Source organism: Colias eurytheme, chromosome 7, assembly GCF_061535395.1.
Source record: "Colias eurytheme isolate Ceu_HAF_F1 chromosome 7, ilColEury1 Martin Lab GWU primary, whole genome shotgun sequence".
Lineage (NCBI taxonomy): Eukaryota > Metazoa > Arthropoda > Insecta > Lepidoptera > Pieridae > Colias > Colias eurytheme.
In genome coordinates, this window is record NC_142986.1 from 3,971,804 (window position 1) to 3,994,293 (window position 22,490).

Here is a 22,490-nt window from a genome sequence, read left to right on the forward strand (position 1 = left end):
CAACTTTTTTGTAGTTTAGGTAAAAAAAAATACCCATAAATCACATATTTTTTTATTATACAAAACTATATTATTAAATCCAAAAATTATGGCAATTAAACAAAAATAGCGCCACAACAAAAATACAATCATTGTATAAATTAAAGATTGTTTGAAGTATCAAGATCGTCAGCATTTGACGCGCCATTTTCTTCTAAGTTTGAAATATTAAAATCATGAATGTTTGAAGCGCCAGATGTTGATTGTATCTCGTGGCTAATGTTATTTAGAGTGGTATAACCTCGAGGCATGTCATCTTCTCTTTGGGGAATGTAAGGGTTGCGATAACTATAATAGCTTTGTTTCTCTGCGATTTCTTTTAACTCCATTTCCGAAACTGCATTATATATTTTACTTTTCATAACAGCTTGGTTATATTCTGAAAATTTTTTAACCGTTGCCGCAATGCTCTTAAAAAATGTATCTATCTCATCTTCTTTTTTGGTTTCGTTGTGATTTAATAAATATTTCATTAAAGTTTGTGACGCTGAATTTTTTTCAATATTAAGTTTTTTTTTTTTTGAAATTTTGGATGCAACTGAAGATGCAGAAGACTCAGGACGCGGCGAAAGTGGAGTAGTTTCCGCTTGTAAGTTTTCTGGAGACTGAATTATGTTTATTGAGTTCTGTGAATCATCATTACCCAAGAAACTGCTAATATCTGAACCGTCATCATCATCAACCGAAGAGATCGTATTTCTTTCTTTGTAATGAGGTACTAAAAAACTCATTTCATCTTCAAAGGTCCACTTTTTCGTCGTCGGGGCTGCCTGACCACTTTTAGTTTTACGCTTCTTCATAGCTCGTCGGTGAGACTCTCTAAGATTTAACCAAGTTTTCTTGCACTCAGATTCTGAAATAAAATAAATCATGGTTAACTATATCAAGCGCATGTAGTTACACATGTATGTGTGAAAGGGAGTACGTACACACACATTCACATAAACATATACACGTATTATAAAACGTATATTAAATATACATTTATTGTTGCAGGTACTTTATAACTGGATCTACATTTACTAATTTATCATCGAGCTTCCGTTTAGGAGAATCAACTATTCGTTTGATAGTAATAGATGTGTGCAATGCAATAATAAATAAATTAATGCCAATTCATATACCTCAACCAACTACAGCCACATGGCAAGGAATCGAAGAAGGATTTAAAAATAAATGGAACTTTCCGAATTGCATAGGCGCCATTGACGGCAAACATGTAAATATAATTGCACCTCCCAATAGTGGATCGTTGTTTTTTAACTATAAAAAAACATTTTCTATTGTTTTGTTAGCTATAGTTGATCCTGAATACAGATTCATAGCGGTTGATGTAGGAGCCTATGGAAAAAACAGCGATGGCGGAATCTATTCATCATCTACATTTGGAAAGGCACTTGAAAGAAACACATTCAATATTCCATGTGACAAACCATTACCAGGAACTAATCATGCAATGCCACATGTATTTGTGGGAGACGAGGCATTTCCATTGAAGACATATTTATTAAGACCATATCCTCGCTCAAATACACGGAGACTATCAGATCCTGAACGGCAATATAATTACCGCTTATCACGAGCTAGAAGGGTAGTTGAAAACGCTTTTGGAATTTTATATCAAAAATTTGCGATTTACAACAAAAATATTAAATTGCATCCAAAGTTTGTAGATAAAGTGGTATTAACAACTTGCATTTTACACAATATGATGAGGACATATAACATTGAGATGAATTTACAGGAACCGAACAGAACAGAACAGGACATTACAGTTGAATTCGGCGAAGACCGATTGTTAAGTCAATTACCAAGTATTAGTGGTGCCCATATGGCTACCGCTTTTAATGTACGTGAAAAGTTCAAAACATATTTTCAAACTTCTACCGGACGAGTTCCATGGCAGTAGCTTTTAGCTTTAAATATTAATGTTAATTCTTAATGGATATTCCAGTTAAATTTTTCATTATAATTATATTAATCACAACTGTTTTATTTCCCATACATACCTACATACGCGAAAAACATTAAATAAATAATTAAATAGGAGTAGGTACTTACCAGATTGCTTTAAAGTAATACTTATTTGTTTCCAAGCCTCGTCCTTTTTTATAGTATTGCTGTATTTAGCATCACTTAAGTCATATAAATATGGATATTTTCTCACTTCTTCAATAAGTTTCTCCCTTTGCATCGTTATTTTGTGTTTGAATCGAACTTAAAATTTTAAATAAAACATACGCGCAACACGAATGAAATACTCCTTGCGAATGGCGGCGTCTTTAGCAGGCAAGTCGCGGGAGGGGAAAGGGGAAAGGGTGGACAAAGAGATGTGAGCTCGGGTACGGAGAGACGTAAGCGCGGGGACGGAGAAACGTAAGCGCGGGGACGATGAGCCGTAAGCGCGGGAATTCAAGTTCGGAGCCTGTTCCGAGGCGAGGCGATTACGTTATTATTCCGATTAGTGTGCGTTGCAGTAGGGAGTTTAATACAAACCATTCTGAACGGCTCGAGGCGATACGGTGACGATCCCTTTCCGATCCCATATGTGTGCTGAGACCCTAAGCGTGACGTCACGCGTGTTTTAGTCAAAATGGCTAACTGCAGAATTTCAATGTTTTATTTTATTGATAACCTCATTAATCTTAATGGTTTTAAGATTTCTAAGTCACTATATTGAATTTATTTATTGTACATTTTCCCTTAAAAACACTAATACGATCATTTATGGATACTGTCGTCATGCCTATTATAAATCCGGAACTCTTAAGACAGGTGTACAAGCGATCACATAAACAAAAAATTTAATATTTTGTAAACATCATTTGTTTAAACGCTTATAATCGACGTCAGACTTAGCTAAACTTGTTGACTTTCGGTCTTCTAACTACATAATGTCTGGAGTTTCGAGAAGGGCTTATTGTCTTTGGGACTTTAGTTGTTCAGTACAGTTTAGGCAAATTCCGCTATTTCGGCAAAGATTTTATAGTCAAAAGGCAAATCGGAATCAATTTACTCGACAAAATGTTGGGTAATAAAGAATTATATTGTATTCTAATATTATATTTTACGGACTATTTTACGATATAAATGAAGTGGCAGAAGGGAGCCGGAGATATTTTCTTAAAAGTTTGGAATCAAATAGATATAGACGCTTAGGCGAAAATTGATTTTGATTAATTATTTGTCTTTGAAATTAATTCTTACAGTTCTTTCACTTGGTTATAACATTAGAAAGTATATTTATGTACATAATATATACGTACCTAAGAATGAATCTAAACTATTATTCACACCGGGACGTAAGTTTAGTCCGTTCATTTGCAAAAAAATATAACCTCTAGACCCGTAACGAAATACACAAAACTTCTCTCTTTAACAAGCAACTGAGATTAGTAACTTAAACTTTGAGAAAACTCAGTAATCAGCGTCTTTTCACGATTTCAATACGTACGATCAAATCTAATATTTACTCATCATCAGACTTGGGAAGTTCGATTCTCGCAAGTAATACGATTAATTTGAATGTTGACGACGTCTGAGCGATTCAGGGCCAAATTGGAAATGAAAAACTCCAACTTTTGCTTCTGCCTCAGCGCATTCCACTGAGATTGACAGCTGGTGGTTTAGTGGTACAGAGGTCGATGACCGCTTTGTAATTGTCGTCTGCTGGTGCTTTAGAAAGTATTTCTGTATAACAAAGTGTAGAGATGCGAAAGCGACAGGTAAGATACATCTAAATCGATGGTAAAGAAGATGCTTTGAGACTCGATTCGATCCAGATGCAGCATAATTATCTGATTCTGAAGACTGTATATATATTTGTTTCAATTTTCAAAATTATATGTTTATTAGATACTTGAAAGAAAGTGTATTAAGTAGATATTACGTCCTTTACAATAATTTGAAATACCTACATAGATTTTGTGGATGTTTCTTCTGATGACTGACTTCCTAATCGGAAATAATAACAATAAGACCAACGACCATGAAATAAATACCTATCCTTTTCTCAAATTAAAAAAAATCTTAAACTAATCTAAAGTCTATTAGCTGAGATATTATATCCATCGATCTCAGTCAGAAGCGAAATCAAATAAATGAACGCGAATCACACAATGTCATCGGTCAATAAATGGGATTGCAAAAGATTTCAATTACTACTTTAATTGAAAAATATTTGAGCGGACTAACTGACAATCATTTTTCTCTTAGGAATATATATAAATTTTCGGAAAGTTGGAGCCAAGTGGAGCCAATGCTTTTAAAATTTAATGCAGATAAAAATAAAAATTTGATTTTTTTATTTCGTTCTTCGTAAGCCACATTTTTCTTAAACTAATTTTAAAGCAACGGAAAGCAGCGGGTAATTTTCATTAAAATTTATACATTTTTTTTTAATTTTTTCACTCTCTACGTTCTAAAATACTGATTTATTTAATTTCAAGACCACACGGTCTAGGAATGAAAAGGAAAGCAAACATTGACAGATCACGTTTTACAAACATAATGATTGCGTTCGAGGTTTCTTTGAAATGTTGTTAATTATTTGGATTATGTGTCAATTACACGATGTGGATTTTACGATGAATAAATAAAACCGTGTGTAGATATGTGTTAAAAAAAGATTTGAAGAGCTCAAGAGCACGTGCCAACATTTTTTTATACGACTTTTATACAAACCAAAAATAGTTAATAACATGAGTATAATCGGTTTTTATACATGCGTCAATTGTTAGTAAAATATTACACCTGCACACCAAATGCAGTAAAAAAATTGCAAATATTAAATCGAGTTCACATTCCTAGGTCTAGTCGTCTTGCACCTAGATTATTAAAACAAACAATACATCACGTCTGTAGGCTGAGACAATAGGTGATAAGTGCTCCATCATAATATTATATTAAAGAATCATCTCAACAAATAGTCCATCCAATATTGTTCAAACACCGAGATCGTATTGCTCGGTCAACTCGGCTGGCCAATGTTAGTGTAAATGAATTTCCTAGCTACCGGATGCTTGTCAAAGAGATCCGTTTACGGTTGTAGAACTAGAATAATGACTAGATATAAGATTCCGTTGCCTTTGTTAGAATTACATTCGAAATGTAATATCCATTTTGCGTAAGCAATTGTTGGTAAAATGCGACTTGCATTATTCACACTTATGTGAAATGGTGGCTAATTTTGTTTAATTATCTTTAAATGAATGTTCACAATTTTTTTAACTAAATACCTAATATAAAACGACGGCAAAGTATGCTTATGATATTATTATGATTGCGAAAGCCAACATGATAAAGTTTTCCAATCTGGAACATAGAGCAACTTATTATGAAACCGATTTGAATTCGTTGTTTCTATTAAAACGATTTATATATAAAAGGACACTGTGGGTGCCGTAGTGTACCTTCTAATATGTGCAAAATATTTATAGATACTGATTAAGATCTGCCTCTTTTATGATAGATGATTCAATTATAATCTTTAGATTTATTGTAATATGTGCTAGAGAATTGGAATAATAAATTGCTTCTTGAACAAACACATGTTAAACGCATGCAACCAAAGTACTTATGTACGTGAACAAAATAGCTGAAACATCACTCTCCTTCATTTGAACTGTGATATTGTCTCATATAAAATCACACTCTGTCTTTTTAATATGAAGCATTTTGTAAACAGCAATAACGAAAATTATGAAATATGGTTGCGCTTTATTCAAAAGATACGAGTTTTTCATTATATTTTTAATAACTTCGAATAAAACAACGTGTTAATAAAAAACTGAAAACGCAAAACTGATGAATATAAAAATTACTCATTCTTTATTGACCAGATTTATAAAGAACTTTATTAAAATTCATGTAAGAAGTGTTTACAATTGCTTGCGTTTGCAAATGTCTCGAGTTGGATTAAATCTTGATTACGCTCTGCGTTTTTCAATTAAGCCGTCATCAGTAATGCCGTCGATGCAATTTATTGAGTGATAACTACGCTGACATTGGCTTTAAGCTTTACAGGCTATAAAAATCTGTTCCCCCAGAAATTGATTTTGCTTGTTCATATACATCATTTATTCGTACTTTGACTAAGAATTTCGCTTTATAATTTGCCTAAACATCGCCAGATAATATGTTCACGTCAAACGCATCCACACTGTTGTAACAAACAAATGTTTGATCTGGTCACACTGTTTGTGATGTGTCGTTTGGTTTCGTGCTCGCTGCCCTACATCACATCTTAGTGCACTTGTGAGCCTGAACTGTTTAATCTTGATAGCGTTTGAAATAGAACAAAGCTCAAATCTCATTTGAATGGATAAAAGTGGATAGGTATTTGTGTGGTAAATGAGCGAAATGTGCCTCAATTAGTAGGTGTATAATATATTAGTAGATATATATGTCACATGTTATAAGTAAATAGGCAAAATAAAATTGTCCGTTTTTCTGAAAAACAGATCAGCCCCCCTAGACAAGTGGCTTTCTATTAGCGTAAAGTTCAATAGAATAGATTATGAATGTATGAGATTGACGTTTGATTTCGACGACGGCGACGATTGATTACGTCAATCTCATACATTCATAATCTATTCTATTGAACTTTACGCTAATAGAAAGCCACTTGTCTAGGGGGGCAGTACAACATTACTACAAACCTTTCACAAAGGATGATACAGAATAAAATTATAAATTGAGAATCGTGCTGCAGATGGGGGAAAAGTTTCTAAACCATATAATAAGGAAATGTTTAAAACAACGCGTCGTGTATTAAGGAGTTCAAAACAAAAGTTATTTCTTGGCTTTGTTTTGGGTGATTATCTAAATTCCTTGTTGTTTATGAAATAACAGTCTCATTCGTCTTGTTGTGGTTAGCATGTTTCACAAAAGATGGAGAGATTTCAGCTATCTGATTCGAATAAAATAGATACTCCATACTAATATTGCTATAATGCGAAGGTAAATCTATCTGTTTTTTAGCATTACTGATGTTTATATTTTGTACTATAGATATTTATTTGGATGTTTGCTGTCTCCTGTCTGGAATAAACTCTGAAACGACTCTGAAGGAGGACTTGTTTTGTCACGTAATGAAACTCAAGGAGCGTGAAATATGGAAAACAGTGTAAAGTAGCATTGTATTGAATTGCACCTTTACATCCTGAAAAATGGCTCCGGTGGGTATTGTCTGCCATGACAAAAACACACATAGAATTTTTATTTATTTATAGAACGTTTAAAATGTTACGATAATAAAATAGCTGAACAATGTGCCTTTTCTCTGAATATGATTTACGTAGATGTCGCGTGCGTGTTCAATTTAATGCAAATAACGTAAATCCTATTTGTATTTCGTGGAAATTTAATAACGTTGATTTTCGGCCACATGCATTTACAGCATAATTTGCTTTGTATGATTTAACAACTCTTAAGTTAATAATGGCACAAATGGTGGGTCATATACATATTATTGATATTGGAGAAATTTTAATAATATTTAAATATTTCGTAACATATAGAAAGCTATATCGACCATTGAAACCTTTCTACATATTTATATAAGATATATTCCAATATCTGTTATTCATACATTTGAAATCATTATTAAAGACACAGTAATATAATTTGGTGCATAGCTGGCGTGTTTTCCCATTTTGTACCTCGAGTCACGTACCGTAATATTTAAAATTTTACGTAGCTAGTCTGGGCATCACGACACTTGTGTACTCTATACGAGCATAATATGTATTTTTAGGTATGCAATAACACTGTAAATTTGTATGTATGCTCTGTTATCTGTTGTTTTGAAGTTTAACTATATAAGTGCAGAAAGCATATTTGTATGGTAGATACATAATACGTATTGCAACACTATATTTTACGCGAAAAATGTGTACGTTATATCTATCCACATGTGTTTTAGAGTAGGTAATGTCTCGATTTTTAAATAATAAAAGTTTATTAATAGTTGCGTTTTCTTACTGAAATCTTGTCATAAAATGACAAAAAATAGCTGTGAAAATATTATGAAAACATCCTAATGAAGCTGCTATATGTACAAAACAAATATACTGATTAATCAGATTACGTAACACTATGTTTGGTTTCGCAATCAGCCCAAATCTCATTGGGAATTCATTTTACGTATGCAAGCTAATCTTTGGAGACCACTATTAATCATTATGTAGGTATATACCTAGGGTCGTATTGGCTAATCCATACTAATATTATAAATGCGAAAGTAACTCTGTCTGTCTGTCTGTTACTCAATCACGCCTAAACTACTGAACCAATTTGCATGAAATTTGGTATGGAGATATTTTGATACCCGAGAAAGGACATAGGCTACCTTTTATTGCGAAATATGTACCACGGGCGAAGCCGGGGCGGACCTCTAGTGATATATACCTAAATATCTAAATATTTCTAACATTTCCCATCCCCTTTCCTTATTTACCAAAAAGGTATGCAATTTTCCGGCTACCGTTTTTCCTGAAAAGTACCTATTATGGGATCTCTTTAAAGCGAAAGTTAATAGACATTTATAAGATAGGCTTGTTCCATCGTAGACTACTTTATGTGTTTCACTTTCCATCAGGGGAAGCGAAATTTTCTTGTTTGAATAAAAACCATAAAATTATTAATCGTTCAAATATACTTCGACGATACATTCAAAAACATTAAATGAAGTACTGTAACAGATTATAAAATAATGAATTTAAAACCAGTGATGACCCATGTCCCTTGTGTTTTGTACTAGATTATGTCACATCTGTTTCACTGATGGATTCTCTTCACGGGCACTTGTCCGTAAAGGTTGATTAACTACTTAGTTAATCGACCTTCACGCTGCCAACTCAAAATTATATTTGTATTTTGTATGTAAGTAAAAGAACCAAACTCTCCAAAATTAATTATCGTGCGCAAATAAAAAGGTCTATATTCTCTAAATACTGAACGATTTCAATAATAAATTAACCAGACTAATTATAAAACAGACATTTAAATCGTCTGCAAACCGAATTATATTCTACTAATTAATTTATTAAAATTTAGGATTAAGGTAAGCTAACCTTTTTAGCTCGACCTTATTTTAAAGTCGAATTAGCCTATCAGATAAACGCTGTTTCAAATTACAGAAACTTTCTATAAATTAGATCTTATACTGCGAAATTACTAAATAATTATGTTTTCGTAGTAATGATATATTCAGCTATGTATTTAGGGTACAATATAGCATGGATAAGTGGTTTTCTTATTTATCACGACCGCCGCGTTACGGTGCCCTTGTCACACAAATCTTGAAATAGTGTTTATGTGCTCGATTTTATACGGAGAAATCTCTCACTCAATTTTACTAAGGGATAACAGGACGGGCATTGTAGATATTGCTTTCGGATTACTTTTTGTCTTGTGGTTTTATTAGAATTTAATATTTTGTTTAAGTTTAATTAGGAGAGTTGCCTACTACGAGAAAATCATATTCCTATGTAGCATAATAAATGATTATAGCAGGAACAAACATTATACTACAAGAATCTTTAACAATTTGAGTCTAAATCCCCGAGTGAAACATCAATATTTTCTTCATACGAACTCAGTGGCTTATTTACTTTCAGTTAAATATAATGTAGACTTAAATAATAAACCCCTTTTAATTATTATATGTACATAACATTAAAAATAAATATATTTATTTAAATAAACCACTGACCACCATTAGGAGGGATTATATTACATGTTTATGTGCAATTAAAAGGTTTTTAGGACGCTAGGCCATGCTGCTAATAAAAATTGAAGTTTATGTGCTCTGATAATAAATTAGGTTATTTTTATATTATATTTATTTGAAGATTTTTAGGTTTACTAAAATACTCCATAACGAATTTGTCAGAACACAAAGTCACACTGTTAATGCTCTGCATAATTCTACAATTATTATTATTTACCCTTTTACCATACAATGTAATCAAGTGAACTCAAAAGTCAAATTCATAGACAAATTCAAGGAATATCAGCTCATCACCACATCTTCCAAACAATGGAGTTTCTATATAAATGAGTCGATATTGTTTACTTAAGCACCCTCGTAACGCCTTTGCTATTTTCAATACCAAAAATAAACACAATAAAACCAACAATAATGCTTCCCCAATAAAAGCCCATTAAAATATATAAAACTTAAACGTACACGTGTTTAGTTTGGGAAAATTTTTGGCAATAATAAACTTCTACGCTATTTCATTTTGGATAAAATAACACATTTTCATCTCAGTTATGCAGTAAATTATTTGAATATCATACAACATATTATAAGCCCGCTTTATCGCACTAAAATTTAGTCAGCTATGATTATTCATTGTACTTATCGAGGCAAAGTTTTCCATCTTAATATGTTTCTTTACTTATGTTTGTCATATATACCTCCTTAGTGAATCAAAAATAAAAATAATATAAAAAAACGTTGTAATTATATTCAAAGAGAACGATAAAAAAATTTATTTCAATCTTATTGTGCAATTAGCGACTAATTTTAGTTTGCGTATAGACAACCCTGCTCGAGCCTTGGTCAAATATTTAGCGTAAGCCCACGAGTTGATTTGCTCTCAAAGATAACAGAAGGAAACGATAGCATAATATTTTCCTCTATGACCCGGGGGCCACCTACGTATATTCTTGATTACCCTTTCACTCAGATGAGCAAACGGGTAAGTAATCAAAAAGGTTCGTATTCTGTACGTGTAATACAAAGCCGTTATGCCTCAACAAAACATGGAATATTTATTGAAAGGGAAGTCAGTACAGAGTAATTTCGTGTTGTTTCATGGTGAGAAATCTTTGCGAATGAATGTTCATTAGCGTCGATGCGATTAAAATTACTCCACATTTCCCTGAGGCTCCATGAACTCGACTATTCGTTTCGCGATCGTTCTAGGAAACTCTGGTATAATTGCATTAATACTAAGGACTTAATGACTTTTCGACTAAAACTGATTTACTTTTGAGACACTGAATTGAGATTACTTATTGTATTTTGAGTGCTGGGGGTACATTTTCTAGGAAAACTTTGCTTTTTATTGTTTCACAATAGAAAGTAACGTTATATTATTATACTTTAATGTGGACATACTTAAAAAATAATTTTCTAGGAAAAACTAACTAGTAAGAACAAAATATAATATCTATGTTACGGGTGGTAAACACTGTAATGTAACTGACATATAATAAAAGTTCATTACAACAAGGTACAAAGTTTTGGTTGCTTAGGTTGTATTTGTTTTGAAGTTATCAGAGTTAATCGGTCTTCCGTGAATATTCAGATTAATCAGAGAGAATTTATTAATAGGAAGAGGAAAATTACCAATATTATAAAGTGCCTATAAATAACTTGCTACGAAGAACCTGTGTAATTTAATATTTTGTAAATATAGCCTACTCCAAAAAAATATGAAGTTCAGTCCGAGAGATAATATTCCAATATCCTCAATAAGCTGGTAGATATTTATGGCGGCGTATTATAAAGAAATTCTTAACCTTTAACGTTAACCTAAATTCCTGCGACCCTCAGCTTGACCCTGATTTAGCTACAGGACCTTGTCGATTCGAAACATAATATATGCCAGATCACCTGTTCTAACAAAGCGTATTTATTTATTTGTATTGGAGAGATCTATTCACAGAAATGAATGGAAAGCTTTTGTTTGCATAGTATATACAGCCTAAACAATAGTAGCGAAATGTTTTCGGTTCGCCTATTAAAAATTTTCCTCATTGTTAAACAAAATCTGCTTGTTTTATTCAAACGAGTTCAAATATGGGAATTTTTAATGCTGTTTTTATGGAGGTTTTTGTAGCCCGTGGTTATACTTTGTTGTTATACTTTGTCGCGTATTTTTCCAAATGCTTACGCGTTTCTATATTTGCGTTTGGTATTTCATATGATTTTAAATAAAATTTTTAGTATTCGATAATGGTCATCACCAATATACTTAAATGTTTTCAACGTTTGTTTTTCATAACTTTTATACCTGAGGAATAGTTTCTTAGCTAAAGTACTTATTATTATGATCCGGCTATAACTTAATATGTTTTACAAAGGGAAATAAATTCCTCCAGTAAAAAGCCTCTGTCACTCTACAGCCAACTATCACTACACAAATAATAATTTATATGATCCCACTGAAAAGGAATACAAAAAAAAATTGTGTAACATAAATTATTTCCCTGTAAGTAAGTAAGTACATCTAATTTGTCTCCAGCATTTAAGAAACAAACTTGGGAAATTACAGCAAACTTAGCGTATTATGGTTTCATTTGTGAATGCGTGTCTCACAAGTGAGTTTTGCGAACTTGTAACAATATTACCCTTGAGAGAAAGTACTATGCAAGTGACCTCTGACCATATTTACTTCCATATTTTATTTATTTATTTAAACTCTTTATTGTGCTGCCAAAATACATAAAATACAAAGAAAACTTATTCTAAAAGAAAAACAGCACAGAAGGCGGCCTTATCACTTAAGAGTGATCTGTATATAAGTTATACAAAATATTTTTGCGTATATCGAGCTCGAATAGAGTTTTAATCTATTTTATAATATTTGCCTCATCGCTTTTCACGCATCGAATTGTTGGGCTGGAATTTTCTCAATAATTTCAGCTTGACCTCAAATCTTCAAGAAATATTTATTCCTTAATACTTTAACTCTTATAGGAACAATAATTGAATATTAATTATTCGTAAATAGCGGTGCAAAAGTTTATAATATAAACTGATTATTCAGGCCTCCTACGAGAGTTCAATAAGCTACGCTGGCCAAGTGTGGGTTGGCTGATGTTACAAACCGTAAATCTTTTTGATTCGCAAAGACGCTCATTGTTTTCTTTTAGCCATTGAAACTGTGATGATAGTTGTGCTTTAACATGAATGGTTATAATAAAAATTAACTACACTCTAATTTAACCTCTAAATACACTTTATAAAAACTATTTTAGAAGACCCATTAAACTCGGACACAAGATACCTGTTATAAAATAACACTTAACGTAAACATGCACCTAATAACGCTATAAACATTGTTTAACGTTTAAACAGCTACTCATTTAAATATAAATATTGGGTGTATTAACCAAACATATGGCGATTTAATTCAGTGGGGTACAATAAAAACGGGAGAGGATCGTGGATCTCACACGGAGTTCAGCCGATAAGACAATAAAAGGTATAAAAATAAGCTCGGTTGCGTTCAAGACAGTTAAAGTGATCGCAGTGCACGTGCAGGGTGTAGTGTAAGAGATTACTTCGTAGATTAATATGTCTGGTTGTTTTAGCCGTATGATAATCATCTGTCTTTATACTATGTCATCTATACTTAATATTGAAGAGTTTGTTTGTTTGAACGCGCTAATCTCAGGAACTACTGGTCCGATTGGATAAATTCTTTCGGTTTTAGACAGCCCATTTATCGTGAAAGACTATAGGCTATATTATATCACTACGCTATGACCAACAGGAGCGGAGAGCACTGCGGGTAAAACTGCGGGACACAGTTACGTATAAAGAAATTATTCTCTTTATACTATGGTAATGATAAGCAACAAACTCCATTGAATTGTAGTCATAAGATTAACCTATGTGTGAAAAGTTAAGTTGATTTAAACATTAAAACAAATGAACTTTACATAAATATAGACAATAAATGAATTCGTGATATCACTTAATTAAACCATTCAACATACCATTCAAACAGTTAAAACGTATCACGTATTTATTTAATAAATAATATATTATCCGCATTATAATATGCCGCTTTTAATATGAATATAATATTTATTGCATTCCAAAATGTTATTAAAATAATTTGAAGAAATTTATTTCATTGCTCTTAAACTATGCCACCAACATATATTATAAAGACCGTGAAATAGCCGTTCCGTGATTAGAATAATAATTTTAAGTCGTGATAAAGTCGTAAGAGTGTTTGGTGACTCTTTAATGTTCATTATAACCACGTTGATGACTCATTTATTGTAATTAATTTAAAGTTATTGAACTCATTTTGGCGACTTGATGGGCGAAGCAGATAAGTTATGTCTCCTTTAAAAGATTGATCGAGTCCTACACAAAATACGGCAAATTAAACATAAAAATCTGTAATAATATAGTCGATATAGATAGATAATTTACTTATTGTTTAGAGACGTGGAATTTTATAAAGCATAACTTATAAAATGAGATAATTGGGTGTTTCTTTAAACGTTCATTTAATTAAGAAAAATAGCTTCATTCAAGCGAACATTAAAATAATATGATGTTCATTTGTTTGTGAAATTACTGTAAAATATGAGTTTTTCAGACACGCAAATATAAAGTGTTAATTATTATTAATATAATGATGTTATCCTTACTTACTTTTACTCTGCCAATGAATTATTAGTACCTAATTGTGCTTCAATTAATCAGAGAGAACAAATATTTTTTGACAACTTATTGATTTTGTATTACCTTATTTTTAACCTACACGTAAAATAACCTGAATAAATTCATTGATTCGTATATTTAACCGCAATTTAGATCAAAGCTGTGGAAGGTTTCCAATTGGTTGAATTCAATTTATTACAATTAGATCTCACATTATATTGGGTCTGAATGTGAAGGTAATTTGTAAAGCTAACATTGTATTGGTAAATATTGTGAATGATATAGAGATATTAAAATTTTTATTTTTACAATTTTTTACAGCCTGAATGGAGGCTTGACAAAGTTGAACTGTACATTTTTCAGGTTATGTTTCAGGATATTTTTGAAACTATAAAAAGAAAAAACAGGAAGCATGTGTGAAGTAGTTGTAGCTTTAATGTAATAAATGTAGTTTAGTAAACTGCTTTCATATTTTTTATACGAAAATATTTCTAGAGATTCAAGGGTTATTATTTTATCTAATAAGAAACTCCTTGCGTTAAGAAAATTGTTTTTCTAAAAATAAATATTTTAACCGAAAAGGTTAACGTTTCTTATTTTAATTAAAATAACCACCGTATTTTATTTCTGTGGTTTGCACGACTTCCTATTGATAATATACAAAAGTTGTTTTCCACTATTTTTTGCGTGAAGTCGGCGACCTCTTTCTTCAAAATAATTATTTCCAACATTCTATTTCCATAAATATGTTTCTTCTTTTATTTTTAAAGCAATCTCAAGCTGAAAGATTATTTGTCTTAGAATATCACATATATTTTTCAAATAATTTTAAAGCAATGTCCTTATTTTTTCTAGAAATTGTACACAATGACAATTGTATGAGAAAATAACAATTCTCAGAATTTTTTTTATTTGTTGAACTTTTAATTTAAATGGTCATTATTATTTAGCTTATCTGTCAGGTAATAAAAAACGAAGAATGTATGAAAATTGTGTCAAATGAAGGGACATAATCAACAATCTGTGAAACCAGTCTAGGTATCCCAAATCTAAGCCGAGATCATGAATCAACTTTTTTATTACTTCATCCCATTCATCACATTCCATAATATATTCTTGTTACTTTGAACAAACTTTTGGAAAATACATCGATACTGAAACCTAGGCATTGATTCACAAAAGGCTTTTGCAATAAGCCTGTACGGTAGCCATCTTAAGTTGAGCCGTAGATTTAAAGGTTCATGTACATATCGGAGTCCAAATTTATTTGAACGTTATGATCTGATAGACCGGGAGATACTGACACAAAATTTCGAGTCATTTGTAACAGGATGGCGGTTCTACAGGGGTCTTAGTACGCAATGACAAAAAGAAAAACGATGGTGTGAACACTGGTACCGGTGGCTTAGTCGCGTGGGCGTTAGTCGAACTCGTCGTAAAAATAGCGAAAGTCAAACGATTTGTAACACAAAAATTTTAGAATTTACCGATAGCCCATAAAAAAGAAGTAGGCGGTAGTGTCATGCCATACTTTTCCGGTGTGTCTTACAGCCCGCCATACCGACGCAAATGTGTTGATTTAAAAAAAAACAATTCAACCATTTGTACCAGGCTAACTTTTGCACAGGTAATCATCGTCGTGTAGCCATTTACGAAAATCACCATACCATACTTTTCGGACGATTCCAAATGGTCGCCATACCGCCGAACATCTGCAAAAATTTTTTTTTTCGACAAACTTTTTGTACCAGTATTGTATTTGGATTTTTGGAGAGTATTTGATAAAATGTGACTATTATTATATTTGCCATACTTCTAGTAGGGGGAAAAAGTGCTGCCATACTTCATTAATAAATTTATTATTAATTTATAGAAGTGAAGATTTCTACCACCTAGATCTTTGAAATTTTGTATTTATATTTGATGAATCTCAAACTTATAGGAAAGATTAATGCCATACTGTTACAAATCGTTCAAAATACGAATAAAATCATACAATAAAAAAAAATCTTATACACATTCGCCACCTCCCACAGGTATGGCATTATCACACTTCTATTTATAATCATTCAGGAGTTGTTGAAAAAAAAATTTAGGGTGTTACAAATGGTTCGGCGAAAAAAAAAATTTCCAGATTTTCGGCGGTATGGCGACCATTTGGAATCGTCCGAAAAGTGTGGCATGGCGATTTTCGTAAATGGCTGCACGACGATGGTTACCTGTGCAAAAGTTAGCCTGGTACAAATGGTTGAATTGTTTTTTTTTAAATCAACACATTCGCGTCGGTATGGCGGGCTGTAAGTCACACCGGAAAAGTATGGCATGACACTACCGCCTACTTCTTTTTTATGGGCTATCGGTAAATTCTAAAATTTTTGTGTTACAAATCGTTTGACTTCGCTATTTTTCCGACGAGTTCGACTAACGCCCACGCGACTAAGCCGCCGGTACCAGCGTTCACACCATCGTTTTTCTTTTTGTCATTGCGTACTAAGACCCCTGTAGAACCGCCATCCTGTTACAAATGACTCGAAATTTTGTGTCAGTATCTCCCGGTCTATGACAGTAATGTCTGTGAGATAAAATGTAGGTAGTCAAATTCCATTTTTAATACGCTTTTTACGATTTTGACCCACTTTAATTCCATAATTTCATGAGTGTTTTTTTAGTTTCTTTTTAACTTGACTATTACTTAAGAAACTTACCGTGGAAAAATGTAACAAGAATTTGTAGGACGCGTTTTACCCGCGGAAAATCTCGATCCCTCGGGAATTTTTGAAATAAAAATATACTACCCCATACACCCTTTTATTTTCAAGTGTAAGTCCCATTAAAATCCGTTCCGGACAGAGAAACATTTTAACAAAGTTTGTTTTTGTTTAAGTATCGTGTAAATAACTATAAGTATTTCAGAAAATAATATGCACTTGCATACAGTTTTTTTTTTAAGTCAAAGCACTTTGACTTCTTTCATATATATTTTTCTAAAATATTTTAACACACAAACAGGATAAAATAAACTTTTCATAACACAATATTTTGCCTCGCTTCCAAAGCCTCAGGCGCTATGGAACAGAAATTGTGAACCTAATGTATAAAGTAATTGCATTATTTCAGTAAGGAACTATCTTTTAACTTAATTCTATTCAATTCCTGTCACTACAAATGTTTCAAGCACGTTATAGTTTTATTAAATTACGACTGTCCCTTTTAATTATGTAGGTACCTTTTAACCCTATTCATAGAAAAGGATAATTGACGTAACAGGAACAAATTCATTTAACACAATTGGCCTTTGTATAATTTTATCGACACTATCTTGGAAAGTCAATTATTTTCAACTTTATCACGTTTTAATTCAAGAGCTTAATATTTGTGGTTAAGAATAAAGCCAAATAATAAATTGATTGCAGAATAATTTAATAATACACGTGTATTGATATTATCTGAACATAAAATAAATTGCCAAAATATTATATATGAAAATACTTTTTTTACGTAATGTTTTCGCGTTTTTACTCTTTATAAACTGAATATTTTATATCATTACGAAGTTAATGATGCGGCAGATATAAAGCCGTTCATTTTCCGTACAAAGGAGATTTTATACGAATATTATTTATAAATATTAATTAATAGTATAAATACAGTATATTTACAAACTGAATATGTAGCTTTGTGGTTTATGTTTTATATTTATTTTATAAAATGTCTATAGTCCGGGATACATCGCCCATTTTTGCAAGTGATTACTATCAAGCTAATTTTTCGTGAGTAGCTTTATTTTGATGAGATGCCCAATAATTTCATGTACGAAACTCTCGATTGTGGTAGCTTACAGAGGTAACAAGGATAAAAATTTTTGATTTGACGGTTCTCAAATATTTATTACGCAATTTGTAGGACAATATGTCTGTTGAATTATATAAGTATTAAATAAGTGAAAATAAAAAAATCAGCTGGTTAGTAATCATTTATGATGACTTCGTTATCGATACACATTGGAAAGGGGGACTCTTTGATCAAACCATAGATTTTGTAGGACAAATATTTTTTCGAATAATTTAGATAATTATCTTGAGATTGAACAAAAAAAAAAAACATTCAGTTAGTAATTAATATTTGAGAACCATCAAATCAAAATATTTTATCCTTGTTTCCTCTGGTAGCTACCACAATCGAGAGTTTCGTACATGAAATTATTGGGCATCTCATCAAAATAAAGCTACTCACGAAAAATTAGCTTGATAGTAATCACTTGCAAAAATGGGCGATGTATCCCGGACTACTACGTTTGTGAAGTCTTTAATACGTCTTTATTATTGGTATCAGTCCATCATTCATTTCTAAGTTTTTCAAATGGTATTTTATGGATATATCCTTGATCATGTTTTTGCATTGTTATATGGGAGCTGCTTCCTAAATTTAATAAAAGTTCTCAATAATGTATATAATTTTTCCTATAAAAATGGCTTGTAACTCTTAAATCTAAAAATAAGTATATGTAGTTTTTCTAGCACTAGAATAAGTACTACTAATTATTAGTAACTAACAATATATGGGCCATGCTGCCTGATATTAATAAATAAATTATACCTAAACCCTACCATCAACCTTACAATTAGGCATCATCACCAAACTTCTCGTAGCATACTAATTTAACAAACGAGATTCAACAAAGGAGATCTCCAATTTTCCGATAAAATCCAACTAAATATGAAGTAGTTCACGTCGAGTACCAGGCATCAGCTCTTACCCGTCACTTGATACAGACCCTTAAAATAATGCGTCACATTTCTATGCCCAAGTTGAGTAAACGTCTTTAAGAGCGTGTATTAAATATCATCCTTTGCAAATTTTCGGTGTAATTTATGTTGTGTGTAATATCTATTTCGAAACTAAAAACTATTACTATCATAAAGTAAATGGTGAATCTTGATGCAAAAATGCGCTAAAACAAAATTAATACAAAGATAAATAGATTTCTTCGTTTTAAAAGTGTTGTTAGTCACGTCATTTTTTATTAAAATAAATTATACAAATTCATGGGCTAAAAATAATTAATAAAACCCATTACTAATTTCAAATTACATCACACTCTTACAAATCAGACCTCTCATGAAATTGTCCAACATTTACTTGTGTACCAACGAAAATTCAAGAAGAAATAATGTTTCTTTCCATTAGACTAAATAATTGTATCTGTATAAAACACGTTCGTCCTAAAAGGTGAATCCCTTTTCCCAATTTATACACCATTCCCTCTGGTGATGAAACCTTCATCATTAACTACTAATGTAACCATCTAGCTTTCTCACAGGACTATTTCAAATGTTGAATCAATTTTTTTCGTTTCCATTTAGTTAATGACATCTTAGGTACTTAGAATAATTAGGTTATTCCTCGTTTAATTAAGTTGCTATGTTCAATCTGTAATAAATATCGCATCTCTTATTTATGACTCGTACTATATTTCGTATAATTGACATTGCCTCCATTAAATAACATGTTTGGTTGGGGAACCTAATTCGAGAAAAATTGGTTGGAGTTATTCCTAGTGCCTGCTTATACAAAAGCAGTAAGTAGGAAAAATGTCTCCCAATAAATAAGGTCTGAAAATGAAGCTAAATGAAAGTTTAATATTAGTGTTGTTCTTTGATTATAATTAGGACTAGGTATACTTTTTCTGTTAGATGTTTTTCGAGCAGAGAAGCAACATGTTGAACATTAAGAAAAAATATTTAAACAATAAACCACGTCTTTCTTGCGTTTATTCCATTTGACATTTTCCATTATCACATTGAACCATCATTGAACTTCAATTTAGCGACTCCTTTGACCTGTCACTGGATATTAAACATTCACCAAATAGATACCTATTGACGGGGCATCGGGTGAAATTGTTATATCGAAAACGCTATAAATACTCGTCTGAACAAAAACGCTTAAAAGAAATAATCCTACGAGACGCTGTGTTTATTCCTGTTGTTATCTTGTTGGTATAGTCAATAAAAACCCAGGTGCACGTTTTACAAGAAAAACTTTATTAAGATGAAAAATATACGTGTTACACGAGCAATGTCCGCAGAGAAGAGGAAGTACAAAACAAAATGTTGCCATTACATGAAAAGTGACCACAGATTATTGAAGGCGCAAATTTATTACAACACTCCTCCTAAATTAATGCCTTCAGAATGCAACAATTTTACAATTTTACAGAAATTTAACTTTTACTGTTAAAAACAAACACATTATAATTATTACACGGTACACAAAAGTTTACATTTACTGCATAGCTCTCATTCAACGTTTGCTACAATACTCAACAATCTTAACTTCATACAAAACAAATAAAAGAAACAACTTAACATTTTCAAAAAGAAAACTAATGACTTAACACTTGATATTTGTTAGAATTCTAACAGACAGTTTACAGAAACAGTTTTACCTTTTATACACAGAAATACATGAAATTAAAATAATTAAAATAATTTATAAACAAAGTTTACATTGGCTTATACAATATAAATAATCAAGTGTTACTGGTTACAATATTGAATTCCAATTTTGTCTCTCAGATAACTAAATTTTACTTTAGACAGTGGTTTGGTAAAGATATCAGCAAGTTGCTCATCGCTACATACATAGTTTAAATCTATAACTTTACTATAATATTTCTCTTTAATAAAATGAAATTTAATATCTATATGCTTACATCTTTTATGAAAGTTAATTTTTTTATTACACTTATGGCACTTTGGTTGTCTAAGTTCAAACATACTGATTTTTGATTAAATTCACCTATATCACATAACAATTGCTTAACCCACATAGCCTCTTTGGTCGCAGCGCAGGCTGCCATGAATTCAGCCTCGGTAGTGGAGAGGGCAACTGTCTGCTGCCTTTGAGAAGCCCATGTGACTGCTCCTCCATTCCTCATAAAGACATATCCCGTGACTGAACGTCTAGTGCTGGGGTCGTTTGCATAATCGGCATCACTATAGCCAACGATTGTGTTAGGTTCAGACATTGGAGTGTAACATAGACCATAATTTTTAGTCTCTTTTAAATATTTAAAGATTTTCTTAACAGCGCTCCAATGGTCTTTGTCATAAGAATTTAAAAAACGGCTTACCAAACTCACAGCATATGAAATGTCAGGTCGGCTTACTGTAGCTAGATGCATCAATGAACCAACCGCCTCTCGATATGGAATGTTCTTTTCATTTTCCCCTTCTCCTTTTTCTAGTTTTAAATGTGGATCAACTGGAATGCTGTTGGGATTACAATTATATAAATTAAATTTGTATAATAACTTTTCAATATAACTTGACTGATGTATGAAAATATACTTGTCACATTTCTCTATTTCCATACCCACAAAGTTTCTGAGTGAGCAAGTTTTAATTTCAAATATTGATTGTAAATCATTAATCAACTCCTTTAATGTTGATTCATCTTTTGAAAATAATAATCCATCATCAACATACAGACATAGGTAACATTTTTCTCCATTGATAGTGCCAATATACACACATTGATCAGCTTTACTATTAACTAGTCCAAATTTCTTTAAAACAGTATCAAATTTAGAGTTCCAGCATCTGGAAGCCTGCTTTAAGCCATATAAAGATTTATTAAGCTTACATACCTTGTTTGCATCATAGGTTAAGCCCTCTGGTATGGTCATGTATATGTCTTCTTCAAGCTCACCATACAGGAATGCTGTTTTAACATCTAGCTGTATTATCTGAAGATTCTGTTGGACAGATTCTGAAAGTAAAATACGTATGGAATCATACCTGACTGTCGGAGAGAATGTTTCCTGGTAATCGATACCTTTTGTCTGTGAATATCCTTTGGCACAAAGCCTTGACTTAAATCGTGGACCTGTAGTTTCCTCTTTAATGCGAAATACCCATTTACAACCAATTATTTTCATATCAGGGGTTTTATCCACTAAAGTCCATGTGTTATTTTGTTGATGAGAATAAAGTTCTTCGTTAATTGACTTTATCCATTTAGCAGC

The 22,490-nt window shown here is 31.9% G+C and overlaps 3 protein-coding genes and 1 long non-coding RNA gene across 5 annotated transcripts in view; 1 reads left to right on the forward strand and 3 right to left on the reverse strand.

Annotated features, from left to right (window-relative positions):
- The window catches only part of LOC149906970 (uncharacterized), a 104,670-nt gene that overhangs the window by 39,383 nt on the left and 42,797 nt on the right, over nt 1-22,490 (reverse strand). The gene's annotated exons all lie outside the window — the stretch shown is intronic.
- LOC149906971 (G protein-coupled receptor moody) overlaps nt 1-22,490 on the forward strand; it is a 71,291-nt gene that overhangs the window by 7,744 nt on the left and 41,057 nt on the right. The window lies entirely within an intron of this gene.
- LOC149906972 (uncharacterized) lies at nt 39-2,604 on the reverse strand. The gene is made up of 2 exons (XM_090104025.1): nt 2,101-2,604; nt 39-892 (listed from the first exon to the last, which is right to left on the reverse strand). Exons 1-2 carry the CDS (start codon nt 2,231-2,233, stop codon nt 141-143), a joined length of 885 nt encoding a protein of 294 aa, XP_089960151.1. The 5' UTR covers nt 2,234-2,604; the 3' UTR covers nt 39-140.
- LOC149906973 (uncharacterized) lies at nt 21,045-22,403 on the reverse strand. Of its 2 annotated transcripts, XM_090104027.1 has the most exons (3): nt 22,264-22,403; nt 21,597-21,735; nt 21,331-21,459 (listed from the first exon to the last, which is right to left on the reverse strand). In XM_090104027.1, exons 1-3 carry the CDS (start codon nt 22,401-22,403, stop codon nt 21,457-21,459), a joined length of 282 nt encoding a protein of 93 aa, XP_089960153.1. In that variant the 3' UTR covers nt 21,331-21,456. The 2 variants fall into 2 exon arrangements, with proteins under 2 accessions (XP_089960152.1, XP_089960153.1); XM_090104026.1 differs by having other exon boundaries at nt 21,045-21,735.

What these genes read in the sequence shown, in the direction of transcription:
- LOC149906972 (XM_090104025.1), bottom strand. Translation starts at nt 2,233, where the DNA reads ATGCAAAGGGAGAAACTTATTGAAGAAGTGAGAAAATATCCATATTTA. An exon ending in TATTACTTTAAAGCAATCTG is followed by an intron (nt 893 to 2,100) that starts GTAAGTACCTAC and finishes ATTTTATTTCAG; the next exon opens with AATCTGAGTGCAAGAAAACT.
- LOC149906973 (XM_090104026.1), bottom strand. Translation starts at nt 22,403, where the DNA reads ATGAAAATAATTGGTTGTAAATGGGTATTTCGCATTAAAGAGGAAACT. An exon ending in ACATTCTCTCCGACAGTCAG is followed by an intron (nt 21,736 to 22,263) that starts GTATGATTCCAT and finishes TAATCCCAACAG; the next exon opens with CATTCCAGTTGATCCACATT.